Raw genomic sequence first — 19,940 nt, 5'->3', positions numbered from 1 at the left:
CGACTCAGGATTCGTTACTTGATGTGCGCGGTATAATCGGCACCAAGTCATTATTATTATTATTATTATTATTATTATTATTATTATTATTTCATATTTGGGCGGTAATATAACTGCGCGTAACAATAGGTGACACGGTAGAATCGTTCATATACGGTACTTTGACTGTGTTTGCATTGATTTTAGAGCAATAGCAATGATATGGACACTCCAAGCGAATTTCTGCCAACACCGTCGCCGTGCGCCGTACAAGCTTGCGAGGGTCAGCCGACGATCGCGGCTCAATCTCGCGCGCGCGAGGAAGGAAGCTCGCCGTATCCTGTCGCGCGCGAGGCACGGGGCGGAAGGCTAGGGGGGGGGGGGGGGGGGCGTTCTATGCTGGCGCCTGCTGCTCTGACGGCCGCGCGGCCGCACTATGAAAAGCGATCTGCGTTGTGGACAAAGTGGGCGCGCGCGCGGACTTCATATTCAAAGCGATCTGCGATATGGAAAAAAGTGCATGCGCCGAGCGCCGGTAGCTTCGTATGCGCTGTGTTTTCGACGTTTAGTTCACGTTGCAGTGGGAGACACGAAGGTCAATTCGCTGGCGGCTGCTGCCGCGTTTCCTCGCTCTAGTGTTTTGACAGCGAGTTTCCGCGGTCATCGAGCGCGACGTGTTCATGCTTACCTGTGTGCGCGTGCGATCGTGCTTGTTAATTTAGTTAGTAAGCAAATGTTCACAACTCTATACGGGCGATGAAACCACTATCCTTACTTGGTATAGCTGTCTACTAATTTGACTACCAAAATCGATTCTTCGCCTTTCGCGAAAATAGCGAGTTTTTTTGTTTTGTTGTTGGCATTGCTTTTGGCATAATACTGTTTGCTCATTTGAGTGAACACGAAGAAATGCCTATTGCAGGGGGCACCATCCTTCGTCAAGCATTTTCCCAGTCTCTTATCCGATTCTCCAAGGTTACCGTAATGCCCACTATGAATAAATCGATTCTGATTCTGATTCAGACTTTCGCGCTGAATTAAGAACTCAGTGACCAATGCCTCTCAAAGTTAAGAGGAAGCTTTACGTAAAGAGCTCCTATTTAAATACATATGTAACAAAGAATTCATTTCCGTCGGCACTCATTGAACAGATTTTGATCATATTTTTTTTTATTCAGAAGATTTACCTGATGTTTGCCGACCGCAGCACGAAGCTTTTGATTTAAGCCATAATAATGTTTACAATAACTTTTGAACATAGCACAAGTTTCAAAAGCTTAGGCACCAAGTTTAAAAGTCTGCCAACAGAACAATATTAAACTTGCGCATAATTTAGTAAAGTGTGCATATTCACAATTTCAACGTAAGCAAAATTGAAGTATTAAATTAGGGTATTGTAATATACACTATTTCTTCGTACGATATTTGCGAAGCCCAAGTAAGCATTGTGACGCTTTCACGTAAGCTGCAAACCTAAATGTCAAGAAGAAGAAATTTATTGACTGGAAAAGCCAGAGAGGTCGGCCGGAAAGTGGAGCATCTGGAATAAATATCAAGTTCTTCCACTTTATATGTTCTAGCAGATACTGCTTGCGGAAGTGCGATATCTGTTTTCGACGCAGAATTAAAGATGCTTAAACTTTGTACTTCAGTCTTACTTAAGTCTACCAATTTCACCATTTTCAAAGTGAAATTTAAGGCCCCAAGTATTAACTGTTGCTTCCTGTAGTCGGTAGAGTTCAGATTTGTCCATAGACACAACACATTTCGTGAGAACCGGTTTACTGGTAGTCTCATGAGAGCGTTTCTGCTTCTCACAAGAGTTCGGAAAGAGATATAGGATTTGACCCCGTAGTTAAAGCCTCCTCTTAGTGCACGTTGCAGCGACTTTCCTCGTCTGATCCTCGTTTCATATCCATTCCCTCACTGTGCACGTGCCCGCCTCCGCATCGCACATGAGCTGCTGCGACATTAGGCTCCTTGCTGTGAAAAGAAACAGGGCGTGCTTGTATGTGAGGTGCAAACGATAGCTTAACTTGTGGGGGATTTGACTTGTCCCCTCGGTGCGCTTTTGGGCAGCCGCGTGAACACTACCGTTTGCATTGTCAGTTGATTGTGAGAAGGTTCTTCCACACTAGACAGGCACTGATCAAGTCGGCCTTTTATGTCACACATCGAACCTTGTGCCGCGAGTTGAGCGCCTGTGTACTCACGTCTTTTCTACGTCCCCGTGTTTTCTTGTGCAGTCCCTTGCACGGTTATTTGGACACGGCGATACACTATCGCCGCACTGCACGCATACCTCTACTGAAGCCTTTGCCGCGACGTCGCTTCGTCGTGCTCACCGCCTGTGTTGAGCGCTTTTGACCGGACTGAGGACCAACCGTTACCTGACTTGCGGCAGCGGGATGATCGAACGCTTTCACCGGCATTTCGAAGCAGCCATAATGGGCCACCCCGGCTCAACCATGCACAGGGTTCTCCCAGCCGACGAGTTGGGTCTCTGCGCCACTTTCAAACCCGAGATTCAAGCGACAATTGTAGATCTAGACAACGGGGAGCCACTTCGCCTTCGCCGAGAATTGATTGCGGCATCGTCTCACGCAGCTACCTCGGATCCCTCCAGTTTTCTGGCTCGGCACCGACGCACTATGACCGCACTCCGTATGTCGCCAGTGGCGCATCATACCATGCTAACGCACGTTGTATTGAAGAAGCTTGCGACATGTACGCAGGCCTTTCTGCGCGATGACACTATCTGTGCTTCTTTGCAGCCACCGTATGCCGGATTCCACAACGTTGTTTATTGCGACGAGAAAAGTTTCACTCTGGGCCTAAAAGAGAAGGACGCCCACGTCTCCACCTACAGATTGAAGCCGGCATACGTTCTTTCCCACGAACCATCCTCACCGAGCATGCCTCTCGCACTTTATCACTCTCAACACTCCCGCCCTCATATAAAACTCTAGCTTTTCCGGACACCGAGTGCGACTCACCGGCTGCCATCAACATTAAGGTCTCAATATTCCGTAAGGGGGTCAAAGCTGTACGCGCACCAAAGTCTTGGCAGGCTGATCGCTTAGTACGGCGAGGCACACCTTCCACATCTACGCGCATCAGTGGGCTCGATAGCAGCAGCAGGTAGTAGCATGCCAGCAGTTATATACGCGCCGGCAAAATTCTCTGCTTTTCCAATAAAGAGCCCTCTCTCTCTCTCTCGCAGGTATGAGCTGGCTGCGTTCGGCAAAACGCCCCCCGCTCGCCGTACAGACTGCTGGACCAGACTTGCTCCGAGCCTTAGCTGCGGCTGCCGTTTTTCTTCGACGCCGTTATTACGCACTTGGGGGTGGTTATGTAGTAAAATAATTGAATGAGCGTAGGGTACTCCATGTCGAGATTCCTCCACTTTGCAATCCAACCGGTGTATAATACATCAATACTGTCCACTTTAGTTTCATTATAAGGAGTGATTTACAGAATTATGATATAATTTTTCAGTTCTGAGTTAAAGAGTTGTAGACATTATAGTTTCGGTTTCTAAAATTTTGCTACAGTTATTATTAAACAAGTTGACGGCTTAAATAAAGAAATCCGCTTCTTACAGTCAGCAAATATTACCATATTCATTTAGATGCAACAAACCTAATCAAATGACTGCCGTGGTTGCCCAGAAAAATGATTTCTCCGTTCCCATATATGTACGTACTCGCCCGAGCTCAAGCTTGCTCTTAAGAGGCTGATGCCAGAGGCATGGTATGAAGTAAGAAATAGCCTGTAATAATGCACACATGTGTAAGGTTAACGTCAACATAATTTCATCTGCGTTCGATGGCACTGGGACATTTTGTAAACTTAATCGTTTGGATTGGCTTCGTTCGAAGAAGCATGCTGGCTTCACGTTTACACCGGTGCTTACATAAAAGAGGTTGCGCGGAAAATGACAACACTATTTTCTTCTCTTGGCGTTGAAGAAATCCTCACGAATGCAGTTTGAAGCAAGGACATTTTGGCATTGTGCTCAGATCCCTTGACCCATGTGGATGTCATGGGTTTATTCTTCGGCAATGACGTACTGCACACCAAAACCAAATGTTAATAAGCATATGCAAATGAAATGACCTTGCTGTGTTGCTTTGCGGTCGCATCTAGGTAGAAAAATGATACGTCTTAATCTGAACCTTGCGAAATGAGCCCTGCGACAGCAGTGCACAAAAAAAAAAAATAAAGAAACAACGAAACTTGGAGACCACATGCCGAGCAGTTGTTCTGTAGTGTTAGAAAATTTTCGCGATCAAAGTTTGTGAGGTACAAACGCGATCGTGACACTGCCGGCCCAGTGGTATTCTTGCGGCCCACCCTCAGCACAGATACTTTGCTGCAAACCTTAGACGCGCTTTGGATGTAGGTGCAGTGACCTACCTGCGGTAGTTGCACGAGGTTCTTGACGACGACTCGTTCGTACAGTGGGTCTGCCTCCGGAGGGATGTCGGCTATCTTGGCCTGCGGTAGTAGGTGAGAGACGATCACTACAAGACTCTGCAGGCAGCAGAGCGAAGGTTACTGAACGGTGATAACAGAAACAAAGTACGTTTCCTCTAGAAGATTCGTTTAGACAAACACTTCACAACTTGTTTATTGCTTACAGTGTGTTAACACCACAGTGCGATGTGAAGTCACTGCTTATTCAATGATATTTTCTATGACGATTCTTTTATGGCTATTATTTACCTGGCGATGGATCTGGCTGCGCGCACAAAGAAATCTGCCTCTTCACTCTCGGGCATAGCGCAATGGTGCTTGCAACGCCACGAAAAACATACTCGAAGAGGCGCAAATGCTCGCCTCGCGCAAGCCACACCTGCATAATATTGCCATTCTATTCCTTCCCTTTATTTGAAACTATCGTGTTGTCTCAGTTTGGAAGACCTGGCTACTTTTTCGCGTTTAGTCGGAAGAGTCAGTCGCTTGTTAATCTACGTATGTTTTGTTACGTCAGCTTGCCGTGCCGTTTTCACATATACAATTCATTTAATAATTTTGTTACCAACAATTTGCCAGGTACATGCAGGTCGACGTACGAATGGCAAAAATATCACAGGCTGTGCTGGGCGCTATGATTTCTTGATGAATTCTCTCGTCGTGCCGCAGCTGTGCCGAAGTAAAGATAGCAAGGACTTTTGCCATGGTATAGTTCCGTCATTTCGAGAGAACTAAAAGTGCGTAGTGCTTGGCGGCTTAGCAGCGACCCGCGTTTAGCGCAAGTGATGCGCACATATCACGGAGCTACAGGGTAGCACTAATCACAAACGACAGCACAAACTGCGGGCGGATGCATTTCGGTCAGTTGTGCATAAATCTGCCCAAATACTTCGTTGTTGCACAGAGTGTGCAGAAGAAAAATATATTGAAATTTATATCTTGGCACACGAATCGTATTAAATTGCAGATTGCAGGAGGCAAATTTACGAAGATTATTGTTCGTTAAATTATCTCTGTCACTGGTCCGCCACCTTCACTAATGACATGCGCAGAACGGTGGAATTTCCTTTTACGAATAAGAAAGACGAACAAGAAGGAGTATGCGTCGTTGTGGATCTATGAACTATGGTAAAAAATTATGGGGTTTTACGTGCCAAAAGCACTTTCTGATTATGAGGGACGCCGTAGTGGAGGACTCCGGAAATTTCGACCACCTGGGGTTCTTTAACGTGCACCTAAATCTAAGTACACGGGTGTTTTCGCATTTCGCCCCCATCGAAATGCGGCCGCCGTGGCCGGGATTCGATCGCGCGACCTCGTGCTCAGCAGCCTAACACCATAGCCACTGAGCAACCACGGCGGGTATGAATTATGGTAACATTCAGCTAACTATGGGGGACTTTTTAGGTAAAACTCGACGCTCCGGGAACTAAGTACTCACCAAGGCAATGTCGTTCTCCAAATTGAAGGTGTCTTCAGCTAGACGTGAGGCGTAGTTTTCGTCTTCGACGAGATAGAAGAAGGCCTTGGCCATCAGGCCTTGGTACCAAGACAGCCGGATCACGTTGTCTTCCAGCAGCGGTGTCTCGAGAAAAATGTCAGGAGCACCAAGCTGTGGAAAGAAATCAGCACGCAAAGAACCTGAAATATTACGTCAATTGTGAAGTTCGTAAATATAAAAATAGGGTCAGTATATCCATGTAAAATTTTTCTTATATTCACATTGCCCTTGTTTATTGCTTTGTGCACCATTTAGATTTTGCGTGGAGCTACATATCAGACGGTCAACAGATGGACGTTTACTGCAGTAATAATCGTTCCTTAAAGAAATACATCTTGTGGTGTGCTGTGCTTCCAGTAGCTTCTATTTCAATTGCGCAGTTCCCTCTACATCCGCTCTCCTCGTATTTTTATATGTAAGGCTCATGCACATATAAACCCTAAATGAAGCACCCATAACTTATGCAGAAATCCCCCAACGTGAACGGAAATTTCAGAAATGAGCAGTATCATCCTGAAATGTAGATTTAAAAACCAGAATTCGCGGATGATTCTGAGGTACAGGAAAATGACGAGTGTCGTGCTTGACATTGTGATCAGGAATGCTTCTGTTACCGAACGTTTCCCACTTTCCACGTCGCATTAAAGTTCATGACGGCTAGGGAAGAATGCTTAAGTATTTGCCGTGTAGAACAGTTTCAGCCCACACATATCGCTGTGATGTGCGCTACGCTTCCATGTATACTAATCTATGATGCGGTTCACTGTTAAAAAGAACACATGATTATGATGCTCATGTGAATTCGCCTCTGTAAGAGTCGCCCCGCTCTTCAGCAACTGACTTGGGGTTGGTGGCGCTGGCACATTTAGACGTACATTTGCAGTGCCGTGACATCATTCAGCCGCCATTTACAGCAAAATGTCATCTATAAGAGCCGCATAGTAGATATGATCTCCACTTTAACACTGAACCGCACTGAATACATGCAAGCACGCATCGTGCAAGAGACCACGGTTTATGACTAGCGCGGCTGAAAATGGAGTGGCCGTGTCCAGAAAACTGCGAAACACGTTTCGTCCAGGTTATGAGGCTCGCGCCTTAAAACGACAAAGAGGGACGCCGAGCAAAGTGTCTTCGCTCACCGCGCACACGGCCTGCTCCTTGAGCTGCACGTCGGGTCTCAGCTGGGCAGACAGGAAGGACTGCACACCGAGCGTGCGCAGCGACATGGCCACCAGCCGGGAAAGGTCCAGGCGGCGGGCTTCGTCGCCTTTTGGCGGGAAGGAAACGCCCAGCTTGACCAGAAGCGCTTTGAGGGGCGCCGCTCCCAGTTCCTCGATGGAGTCTGCGAGGCGCCACGTATTCATTACCGTCCTAGCGCGTCTGCCGCACAACGCATTATCTAAGAACTAAAATAAGCTTTCTTCGGCATTCAATGTGCGCGCTATTAATTAAAAAAGAAATGGGCCACAAGAATACACATTTCAGATCTCTTTCCGAGCTCCTTCCACCGACCTCTAACTACTGCTGTATTGCGTACGCCGATTTCACTTATAACGGGAAAACCTTGTGAGCGCACAAGCGAGTTGTCGCATGTTCGCAACGCTCCGTCAATTTTTCCTAATTTCCCGAAAACGCTTTCGGAATTCGGCTCTCCGACCGGCCACTACACTTCACCCTACTTCCAGCGTTCCTGGACAACTTTTCAACAATTTTTGACCTCCAGCTCGGCACTGACAGGCACCGCAAGGCAAGCGTAGCCGCTGTTTCGGCGGTAAGCCTCGGCAGCGGCGATGGCGGAGATCAACGGCGAACAGAGCTCCGCCAGCTGCGCGCGCTGTCGTGTGCTCCCGAGCCATCCTCTGGCGCCCTGCCGCCGCCTGCTGAGCCGCATGCATGCCACCAGCAGAATTTTCTTCCCAACCAGATTATCAACTGTGGTGCTGTGGAACCAACCATTCCACGCATCCCGGACCAGTTCCCCAATTGGGCAATCCAGCCAACCCAAGTGAGAAACGGCACTACGCAGACGAACAACCAGTCGGTGCCCTCATTTAACGCTTTTGAACTCACGGCGACACAGGTGATGAGGGACACCACGGCCTCACCAATAAAAAGAGCCCGATCATCGCTACAACCAACTGCCTTCGAAGCAACAGACACTAATGTCACGCACGGCACAGTGGTCAGTCGATCTTGTTTTCTCAACCCATTCGACGTACTCAACCCCAGCAACAACCACATAAGCGACAGCAATTCTGCCCCGACAATCTCGCCACACATCCAGGCAGCGCGGAGCTCCCGCGTATAAGAAGCTGACAATCGCCCATGGCAGCAGCAACGAAAACGCACAAAAATTCAAGCATCAACTTTGAATACTTCTTCTCCACCTGTAACTCGCACACGATAAACGGTCGTGCTCTGACCTGCCGAACGTTTTCCGGTGTCGGAAATACCTTACGTAGCATTGCAGGATGGTGTCATGATCATCGGAGGCATTCAAACCCAAGATTACCGCATCCGCATACAGAGCGAGGCGAATCTCATCGCCATTGGCGCATGGAAGCCCTGCCTGAACCCCTGTTTTCTCGGTCTAACAACCATTCAACACGGAGTTCGAACTTTCTCTTTCCGTCCGTACGAAGCAACGCCACAGAACCATGCGAGGGGCACATTTCATGGTTTTGACGTTAAAGACGATGGACCCACGCTCATCGCACAAATTGCTTGCCGGACTCACAAGCCGGTTGCCGCACGTCCGCTCGACAACCAAGGTGGAACGTACTCGTGACTTTCGCCGGGCCCACACTCCCGCGTTTCGTCACTACCTGCAACACAAGCAGATTGCCCCATTTCGCCCTAAGGTGACAGTCTGCACCCGTTGCCACCTGCTAGGACGCAACCATGACGTGTGTCCGTCAGAGACACGGTGCTGCTGCGCATGCGGCCGTCCGCCTCACCGTGTTGAGATAGATGGTTGCCATGAGCCTCCGATATGCGGAAAGTGTCAAGGACCGCACACTGCCACCGATAACTTTTGCCCTTTAAAGAAACAGCTCACGAAACAGTGCCGCTTCCAGCACAAGGTGGGCATCGCTCGGCATTGCCATACGTCCCCACCCACCCGCACCGCTGTTCCCAAGGCACCCACCAATACTAATAACAATGAAATAATTATCAACACATCTCAACCAGGAGACCACAGCTCCAAGACTCCACTTCCATTGAGCCGCCATACTCCCGAGTTGACGCACTGGCCAAGACTTCCTCATCACCCAAACCTTCATTAGGCAGTGGTTTCGACTTCAGCAGGCGCCAATAAATCTCAGCCAGCTCATTATCACAAAGTGGCTAAGAAAGCAAACTCGCCAAACTTCCGTGCACAGACGCCTGCGGTCTCTATGCCGGGTGAATCAACGTCATCTGTCCTGCAACCAAAACCAAAAAAGATGGCTCCTATGCCCGAGCCCTACCCTGCAGCCGTGGAATCGCTTGAGGAAAGGCTAAACCGTCGTCTACAAGAGGAACTCATTCGCCTAACCACCCAGTTCACTCAAACTGTGGGAAATGTTTTCGCCAGGTTGATGAGCACGATTTCGCCCCTCCTATACGTCGCGGCACAACATGGCTTCAGAACCTGAGGGAATCCCTAACAGTATCCTTCAATGGAACTGTCGTCGTATCCGCAACAAAAAAGCCGAATTCTCTATTCGTATCGCTCAAGACCCCGTCCCGGATATTATATTGACACATGTACTTGTATATCTCTCTCAGGCGACCACGTTTCACCGCCTAACAGATGTTATCCCACCGAGCAGGACGCGCCTGCATGTATCGGCAATTTCTCGAAAGTTATCGATGGTTCTATCCGCTGTCTGTTTCTACCAAACCTTTGTGTTATCTGATTTTATCGCGTGACGCGAATGGTGTAGAACTTTGTGGGAGACACGCAGACGCCAGCGATTAGTCTAGAACATTCGACGACTGATGTATAAAAGCCGACGTGCTTGATGCGCAGATCAGATTTTAGACGATCGCCGACTGTGTTCACCGTTTTCGTTGAGCATTGAGTGTAGCCTGCTTTTTCTGAGCACAGGTTCGCCCAATAAAGTTAGTTTCACCATTCACAGTTTTCATGCCGTGTCCTGAACCGTCACTACCACGTGACAACTGGGTCGCCCGCTAGAGATATACAAGTACACGTGTCAATATCGCTACAAGAAGCTAACCTCTGGCTCCTCTCCCTGAGAGGTTACCCCGTCTTGAACCAGCCTTCCATACCACCCTGCTACGCTCGCAACAAACGCCCGCCAACAAAGTGACTCGCGAAATCACAACAGTGATTGTGCGGTTTGGCTCCCAGCCACTGTCGGTCATCGGTGTACTGGAAATCTGCTCCCGGTGACACGGACGCGTCGTGGCTTGGCCAAATTCGAAAGCTCACTCCCCATCTCCGCGTCATTGGAGGTGGCTTCAATGCCCACATCATCCGTGGATCTGTGGCTGTAAACAGCCGAGCAGCAGGAAACGAAGGAACGCTTTATTGCGAGAAGCATGTGTATTTATACACAGGTAGACCAGGCTTGCACACGCTTATCCACAATATTCTTGACGACGCAGCCACTGATCACATCTTCCTTCCTTTGAGGAAAAACAAGCGCACACTATTGTACGAAAGATTGTACAACTAACTAATAAGTCCATTTGCACAGCTTCCACTGAACTGTCTATGTGCGGCGTTCTGGGAAAGAATACCGTTGCGGCCCTCTACGCTGTCGTGTGCTTCTGCGGAGCGTCTCTTTAGGTGGTTGTTGCTCGGTGTTGCACGGTTGAGGGGAGGACTGAGGGGTCACTATCGTAAACTCGTTTTCCTGGGGGAAAGCTTGTCTTTCTATCGATCTCAGGTGCTCCCTCGCGCGTCGTAGATGCTGCCCATTCTCTGTCGCAACGACATAAGAGCGCGGTGTACTTGCCGGGCCTATGACAACAGCTGGTGCCCATGTCCTGTGTCGTATCATAAACAGCCACCGTGGAGCCCCTGTGAGTATCCGGTAGACTTCGCGTTGTTCTGTTGTAGAATAAGCGTTGTTTGCGCCTTATTTCGTCGAGTCGCTTCCGGACAATTTCAGTGGGCACGGTTTGTGGTTCAAAGTGGCAGTAAAGTACTTGCAGTTTAGTCCTCGTCTGACGGCCCATGAGTCGTTGTGCGGGCGACTTTAGGCGGTCGTCCCTTGGCATGTTCCACCATTCTAGCAAGGCACTGTAGAACTCCCGCGTTCCATACCGGCACTTCATGAGCAGTTTCTTTGTTTCTTGGATGGCCCTTTCAGCCATGCCGTTACCGCGAGGGTAATGCGGACTGGAAGTTTCGTGAACGATGCGCAACTGTGCGGAAAAAACGCGCAAGCACGCACTATTGAACGGGGGCCATTATCACTGCATAGTTTTGATGGGATGCCATGAGTGGCGAAAATCTGCATGCACCCGTTTGTCACTGCTTTTGCCGTTGTTGGACGCATCTGCTTCATATTGAAAAAAAAGAATAGAAACGTACCATAACAAGGCATTCACCGCCCTCGTGGTAGAAAAGGTCTACTGCGACTACTTGCCACGCCAGAGTAGGTATATCGTAACTAAACATGGGTAACCTGGCGTTCCTGCTCTTGTACCTTTGACAAAGCAGGCATGCCTTCGCGAGAGCTGCAATATCCGCCGACATGCCAGGCCAGCACATTACTTCTTTGGCTCCTGCCTTCAATTTTTCTTCGTCCCCGTGTGCCACGTGGAGTAGACGAAGTACCTCTTGTCGTTTTGTTGGGGGAATGACGAGTTTGTTGCTTCTTAGGAGGAGACCGTCTTCGACATGAAGTTTGTTGCGGTAATTACAGTGCGCGCATACGGCCTCGGATACCTGTTGCTTGCTTTCGGGCCATTAGTTGCTTGGGTAGCTGCACAATTCAGTGATTGTTGCATCTTTCAGTAGATCTTCACGGATTCCTTGCAGTTGCCGATCAGAGACTGGAAGCGAAGAAAGAGCATGTACTTGAAAACCTAGCGATTATTCTTTCAGCTCCGTCTTGTTCGGAAAGCGTGATAGCGCATCCGCTACAAACAGTTCTTTTCCTGGCTTGCAGGTCACTCTTATAGGGAACCACTGAAGAGTGAGTGAATCTCATACGCTGCAAGCGTAACGGGCACTCACACAGCTGTTTATTAACTATTCACTCCAGGGAGCGATGGTCAGATTAAATGATGACCACTGGCTGCCCTAGCATGTAGTCTTCAAACCTTGCGCACCCGTGAAGAATGGCTAGCATTTCTTTCTCGATTTACGCATATTTCTTTTGCGCTTCGGTAAGCGACCGTGACGAGTAGACGATTGGGTGTCCGCTTTGCAAAAGAACTGCCCCCACCCCTTTCTGGCTTGAGTCTACTGACTTCAGCGGTATTACTTTCTCAAAATAGGCAAGAACAGGATCCTTTGTTAGACAGGAGCGAAGGCCATGGAAGCTTTGTTCAGTCTCTTCTGTCCAGAGCCATACTGTGTTCATCTTCAATAGTTCCCGGAGGAGCGGGAACAGTGAAGAGATGTTGGGGATGAGGCGCGCCACAAGGTTAATCATCCCAAGAAAAACTTGCAGTTCCTTAATATTTTTTGGTGGTGGCACTTGCAAAATGTCCTCCAGATTCCCGGGACCCCGGCAAAGTCCTTCTTGTGTGAGGATATGTCCCATGTAGCGAAGTTGCGGCTGCGAAAAATGGCGCTTTTTTATTTAGCCTTAGATTGTGCTCCCTGCAGCGAACAAGTAAAGCTGCTAGGTTATTGTCATGCACTTCTCGAGACTATCCCCAGACTAGAATGTCATCCATTACAACGGCGACGCCACTTGAGCCTTCTACTACTTGGTGCATTGCCCGTTGAAAAACTTCCGGGGCAGAGGCAATCCCAAAGGGCATGCGAAGAAATTTGTAGCGGCCGTAGGGAGTGCTCATAGTGCATATTAATGAAGGTTCTTCATCTAGCCTAATTTGCCTAAACCCTGACGATACATCTAATTTTCTTTGTTCTTTGCCCCCTGCAGGCGCGGAACATCTTCTAATGTTGGCATATGAAGCCTTCTTCAAATCTGAAGGATCTAAACAAATGCGCATTTTGTCGTTTCTAACCACTACGACCGTGTGACTTGACCAGGTAGTAGGTTCAGTTACTTTTGAAATGACGAGGTCGCGCTCCATTTTATCGAGTTGCTGTTTCACGCGTTCTTGAAGATCAACAGCCACCCTTCGGGCTGGCTTGACGCTGCTTCGTGCTCCTGGCTTGAGCTCAATGTGGTACGTAACACCTTTCAGTTCTCCGAGGCTTTGGAATACATCACCAAACCCGACGCTTAGGTCCTGCATTGGCCGTGCGCCGACTGAGCGTACGCGGGATATCAGTTCCAAGCATTCTGCAATATTGCCGCTGGTTGTTGCTGGCATGGTCTGGGATAGGATAAAAAATTCCGCTAGACAACTCTGAGCTTTGTAAGGTGTAGTCGAGGTGATTTTCTACAAAGCTGTTTGCTTGTGGCCGAAGAAGGCGCGCAACGTGGTCGAGCACGGCTGTGCCGGCTGTGTAGTTAGTTTTCGGAGCATCGTCTCAGGCATGATGCAGCAGTTGGGTCCTGTGTCGATTTTGCAGTCAACCGCTGCTCCTGCGCTAATAATTACCGCCGACCAACGGTCCTCGCTGGCGATAGCACATGCTTCTAGCGTGTGCAGGAAGTATTCTTCTTCATTTCCTAAAACAACCTGTTTGACTTCGGGTGCCGCTGACCTGGATCTTTGTTGTGTCCGACGGCACATTCGAGCGAAATGATTGCTTCTACCGCAGATGTTGCAGCGTTTGCCCTGAGCCAAACATTTCCCATTTGTGTGCCTTTTAAGACCGCAGTTGGAGCAAGGCGTTGCACTTTCTTTGACTGCGGCGACTGTTGCGACGGCCGTTCTTGCTCTGATTTCTCGAAGTTGTACTTGTGCTTGTTCTCGTGCGCGGCGCATTTCTACTGCTTTTGAAAATGAGTGGTTTTCCGAGAGGAGCTTTTGCTGGAAGTCTTTATCTCTGATGTCGAGAATTATTCTGCTTCGTATCAGCCGTTCCTCGAGCTCACCGAATTCGCATCTGCTCGCGAGAATTCGCAGTTCCGTGAGCCAGTCATTAAAGGACTCTCCGTCTTGTTGGTCCCTGGAGCCAAATCGGAATTCGTTAAAGGTTAGGTTCTCAGATGGCTTGTAATGGGCCTCGAACTTTGCTAAAAGGATTTTGAGGCCTTCTCATCTTCGCTGGCGAACTTAAAAGTATAGTACATTCGTCTCGCGTCTTCGCCTATCGTCATCAGAAAAGTTATGGCTTGAACTTCCTTAGGCTGCTGGGTTAGTCCCGTCGCAGTAGCAAAAAGGTTAAACTCACTTTTCCATACGGTCCAGTTATGAAACGTGCTTCCAGTCGTATCGACTGGCCTTGGTGGCTTTAGCAGAGTCAACACCATTCTTGCAATGGGTGTTTGTGGTCGGTCCGTGGATTCATTCATTGCCGACTGGCGGCGGTAACAAAACGAACCGCCGTCCCCACTTCTGACACCATGTAAGCAGCCGAGCAGGAGGAAACGAAGGAACGCTTCATTGCGAGAAGCATGTGTACTTATACACAGGCAGACCAGGCTTGCGCATGCGTATCAACAATATTCTTGATGACGTAGCCACTGGTCACAATGGCCACGATCGTACCCGCGGTTCATCGATTTTGCAAGTTGCAAAGCGAGTTCACCTTTCATTGCTCAATTCGCCAGACAGGCCCACACGGTATTCTCTACATGCGGCTCAATCAGCCACCACACCGGACCTCACGTGGCTCTCAGAAACTTTCGGGTACTTGGAATGTCCTAGCAGACGCCAGGGGCAGCGACCGCTTCCCTATCCGAATACAACTCACGTCTCTGAGCCGCGCAAGGGCCCGCTGACCTGTTCCCATTATTAAGTGGGGCGCATTCAGAGCTGCACTCGGAGATCTCTTCCCAGAACGGCCATTGTTTGACCTCTTGTGAGAAGCCAGACGAATCGCCACACGTACTTTGGAACTTACCGACTCCACGCCAGTCCCCGGCCAAGATCTGCCCTACATTTGGGCGGCCAGGCAAGAAGCCCAAGATATTGATCTCGCCCGCGGCAAAACCATGCCTGACAGAATTCGCCTTAACGGTGCAACTGCCCACTCAACCGAACACGCCAACCAACTAGCTCGTGAAAATTGGCAGCGGCATTGCGAATCACTTGAGAGCCACACAGGTACCGGCGGCGTTTGGCGCACTTTCGAAGGACTATACCAACGCACCCGCCTTCGCCTAGTTCTTTTTCTCCGAATTACCGCACGAAAAGTGGCAGACATTGCCGTAGCCACTCTTTCCCCAATGAACCCCCCACGCTCATACGATCCTTCGAATATTACTTCGAATCCAAGCCTACCTATGATGGAGGGTAGTATGAGCTCACCTTTCACCAAGGCGAAACTTCGTGCTGCACTCCTTTCCACTAAGACGTCCAGCGCACCAGTTGCGGACAGCATTACATCGGCTATGCTCCCAACCTTACCGATAATACCCTCGAGGAACTTGTTGCTCTTTTTAATCAGGTTTGGAACAGTGGGAAGCTGCCCGGTTCATAGCAGCTATCAACGCTCATCCGCATTCCCAAGCCAGGAGAATCGGCCTCTGTTCTGAGCAACTTCCGAGGCTGGAAAGCTTATATAAAAATGGCACTGAGTCGCCTTGACTGGCACGCCGAAAGAAACAGCATCCTCCATGCCTGCGAAAATGGCTTCAGCCATCGGCATAGCACGCAAGACAGTTTCGCTCCACTCTCTCAGAACCTTATACACACTCGCCATCGCTTGGATATAAAACGTTTGGTTACGGTCCACATACGCAAGGCGTTTGACTCCGTACCTCACCTCTCGATCCTCGCTTTCGCAGCTGGCGCCGGTATCACAGGCAAACCATGGGCATATCTACGCGGCTTTCTCTATAACCGTGAATTTCAAATTGCCGTAGAGCAGCCAGTTTCAGCACCGAAGGAACCATGAGTGGGAGTACCACAAGGCGCAGTCCTTTCGGCATTACTGTTCAAGTTGGCGATGGCACCACTCTGCTATCGCCTGGCTGAGATACTTTGACTTCGCTTCAGTGTGTATGCGGACGATGTCACAATATGGACCAATGGGTGCTCCGATGGCGACGAGTCCCGTTTCATTCAAGCCGGACTCTACACCATTGCCACATTTCTGAAGGAGGTCGGACTGATGACTTCTGCTGACAAAACTAACTTCGTAGTACTGGGCACGAAAGACGCCCATTCGGCCTCGCAATTTTTGTTCACTTTTGATGGCGAGCAAATACCTCATCAAGAGAGCGTACGAGTTCTAGGCATTTACATCGATGCGGATGGTGGCGCAGCAACGTGGCTTCGCAACATCACACGGCCCTGGCACTGTATACTCCACCTAATGTGCCGCATCACGGCCAAAAACTGGTGTGAAGTGAAGAGCGAACCCTCCGTCGCCTCATGACTGCTCTGCTAATTTCACGTGCTGTATACGGCTATAACTTCTACAGTCTGACTAAAAAGGAATGACAAAAACTGCAATTGCTCAACCACGAAGCCACGAGTGTTGCCACCAGCCTACCGCGTTTAACCCCCTTAGACCGCCTTGTCTAAATGGCCCGGATGAATCAGATGGAGGCAATAGCCGAGGCTACCAAGCATTCACATCAGTTCCGACTAAGATCCACGATGTCCGGTCGCAGCTCGCTTCTTCATCTGCCAATCGCCTCGACGCCTCTGCCCTCTTTCCCTGCTGCGTGGGATTTCCCCCTGACCGGGGACTATGCACCGTTTCCCCATAACGTGAATACCCATCACGCAGAGAGCCAAATGTCTTACGCAAGGCGGCATGAAGAAGTTCGCGACGCTGTGCCCCATCACCACGCTGTGTACGCTGACTGCGCTCTCTGTGACGATGCTTCCGCCACAACTTACTATTGCCCACGTACTGCCACGGCCTACTCCTCATGCCAATTTGCCAGCAATAACTCATTAACGGTGGGACTAGCTGCAATATCTGCTGCATGCGAAGCCATCCTGGAGCCACCTTTTGCGGCCTTTATATATCACACTGTTCACACAGACTCGCAGGCCTGCGTAAAGGCCTGCGCTCGACCGGACTCGCGCAACGATGCTGTTCACTCGATGCACCGGGCGATGCGAATCGCTGACACTGTCCGCCTTGCATGGATACTAGGTCACGCTTCGGTCGCTGGCAACCGAATGGCCGACTCTGGCAAGGGAGCTTATATCCTGCCCCTCAAAGGCTCGGCCACAAGTGCCTTACCCTATGGCCACACCCTATCGAACCGGACGCAGTCGTGGCAGAGGCGAAGGCGGCTCGAAGGACCGCGCTCCGGAACGTCCTCCCATAAAATCCTATGCCTCTGCCAGGGAATTTTACTGGTGCTGAAGCCACACGCCTATGACGCATCGTCGCGGAGACATCAGTGACGCCAGCCTGCTGTGCCAGAATGCACCTCCAGACCTCGCAATCAGCCACTTGCCGTTCCTGTCCAGAGAGCCAGCTGTTGAATCAGCAAGATATGCTCTGGGGCTGCTCGGCTCTCGCCAATCACCGTAAAGAGCGATTGCCGCCCTCCCGCCTAATCTGAGGCCTCAGAATTTGGGCTCCTGGCGCCTTCTCACTGGTCACCTCTAGAGCCGGCGCCTCATCTTCCAGGCCTTAAGTTGATTTCTACAAGACTCAAAAATGGTCAATAATATCTGAACTGATCTCCTCATTGGCCCTCCCCCCGCCGTAATGGATCCACTTCCTGGGGGCGGAAACATTTTATGGTTATTTTAACAACAACAACAACAACAACAACAACAACAACAACAACAACAACAACAACAACAACAACAACAACAACAACAACAACAACAACAACAACAACAACAACAACAACAACAACAACAACAACAACAACAACAACAACAACAACAACAACAAATGTCGTAGCAGTTAAGTTGGTATGGCGCTGCGCGACAGAGCACTAGGTCGCGCGCTTGATTTCTGCCATGCCTGCATCATTGCGAAGGGGCGCATAAAGGCTCATGAACCGTGCTTTAGATGCACGTTAAAGAACACCAGTCGGTCAAAATTAATTGGGAATCATCGACAACGGCAATTGTCATAAACAACTGTGCAGTTTCGGGATATTAAGCACCATGATTAATTTGTTTGAAATTTTTTTGAACGAATACAGAACAGAGCTGCCCGATATATCACTCGGAATTTCGATCGGAACTCCAGTATAGCGCAGACCAAGCTCGATATTCCTTTGCAGCCGCTAGCCATCCGCCGCTAGGTTGCTTTGCTCTGTCTACTTTCCAAATATTGTAAGGAAAATGACGAACGTGCGCACAGTCAGCGGCATCGGCAGCATCAAGCGCGCATCAGAGCCTCGAGCTCGAAAACTGCTCGGTGCATCCTAGGACCGGCGGTCACTACGAACCCCAATAAACCTCCTTTATAATATGTTCATTCCGATAAGCCATGCATATTACCCTTCGAAACCCCCACCCATACGTCCTCCAGATTACATAATCATCTTAGCATCAAGCGCAGTTTTGTTAAAACTACTGCCTTCAATTTATCTGCTTTACCTCGTGCCATATCTCACTCGAATGGTCTTCCCGATGAAATCGTCTCGATAACGGATCGTAAATTATTTCTTGAACGTGTGTGCGCGCTTTCTACTTAATCTCCTTCCTCTTATTTTGCTGTTATGCTTGAGCATTCTGTGCTTTGTTTTGTTCTTTAGTTCAGCCACTGCACACGTGTGTTGGATTTATTTTGGAGTTGTTTCCATTGTACTCCACAGATCATAGTTACATTGCCCCTCCCCTTATTCAATGCCCAACAGGGCCTGTAAGGTGTTTTATAAATAAAATAAATAAATGAAAGATTACTCTTTGCCGGCCTAAATATACAAGCGGTGCAGTCGGCGCTTACTACGTTATGCTGGTCAACCACAACTGGTTTAGGTGAATTACGCCTAGGTGAAGTTTCTATAACTTTTTCTTGCAAGAAGAAGGCGGCAGGCACAACTTCGATTTTTATGATTGTCTTTAAAGAACTACGTTTGCTTTTTGCGTACATTGCCGGTAAAAATATAGGTATTTGGTAACGCATTTTATTTACTTTCAGGGCGTTGAATGTTCTTATTATACTCAATATGTGAGTATAATTATCTGCTCTCTTCTTTCAAGCAGAGTGCCCCGAAAGCGTAACTAGCCCTAATTGTTCCTGGACCACTTCTCTGTCTACATGGGAATAAGATGAGAAACCAGCGTCACATGGCTCCCCAGCAACATGGATTTATGGCTGCCAGTAGCACTGCTACACAGCACGGCACGAATATTTAGTGCGGTGAATTTCCATCGTAGTTAGCAGTGTCTTGTGTACTCCGGCGGTACAGCCACTAGGAAGCATTTGATCGACATAACAATATTGGCATGTAGGACAAGGTACATACGACAAAAACATCGGAAAACGCCACCTGTGCAATCAGGTGGAAGACTATAGCTGTTCAGCACAATGCGTTGGCGGGCTAGTTGGTGCGAATCCATGAATTTAGCGCAAAACGACTCACACAAGAAAGACGACCAGGACAAGGCGCTACTCTCAACTGACATCATTTTATTGCGTCACTCCTTTATAGACAGCTAAAACCAGAGGAACATGCGCAGTGAGCACCATGCGGTGGAGCCACCAACAACATCCGATCCCAAGAGCGCACTCACGCGACAGAATCCAAAAACCAAATTCAGCACTGTATAAGGTTAAGGAAGGCACACTAATGCACTCTGACCCCAATGACTGAATGAAAAATGCTTC

At 49.0% G+C, this 19,940-nt stretch overlaps 1 protein-coding gene across 1 annotated transcript in view; it reads right to left on the bottom strand.

Moving 5' to 3' along the window:
- The window catches only part of LOC142570586 (neprilysin-1-like), a 98,186-nt gene that overhangs the window by 66,388 nt on the left and 11,858 nt on the right, over positions 1 to 19,940 (bottom strand). Inside the window, exons 6-8 of the mRNA XM_075678957.1 lie at positions 7,102 to 7,304; positions 5,900 to 6,070; positions 4,399 to 4,515 (exon numbers count right to left, since the gene is read on the bottom strand). Coding sequence (XP_075535072.1) covers positions 4,399 to 4,515; positions 5,900 to 6,070; positions 7,102 to 7,304 — 491 coding nt within the window. The remainder of the gene's footprint in view (positions 1 to 4,398; positions 4,516 to 5,899; positions 6,071 to 7,101; positions 7,305 to 19,940) is intronic.

The sequence above is a fragment of the Dermacentor variabilis genome, chromosome 2 (genome assembly GCF_050947875.1).
Source record: "Dermacentor variabilis isolate Ectoservices chromosome 2, ASM5094787v1, whole genome shotgun sequence".
Classification (NCBI taxonomy): Eukaryota; Metazoa; Arthropoda; class Arachnida; order Ixodida; family Ixodidae; genus Dermacentor; species Dermacentor variabilis.
Note: the sequence above shows the minus strand (reverse complement) of the source record. Positions and strands in the feature narration are given on the sequence as shown.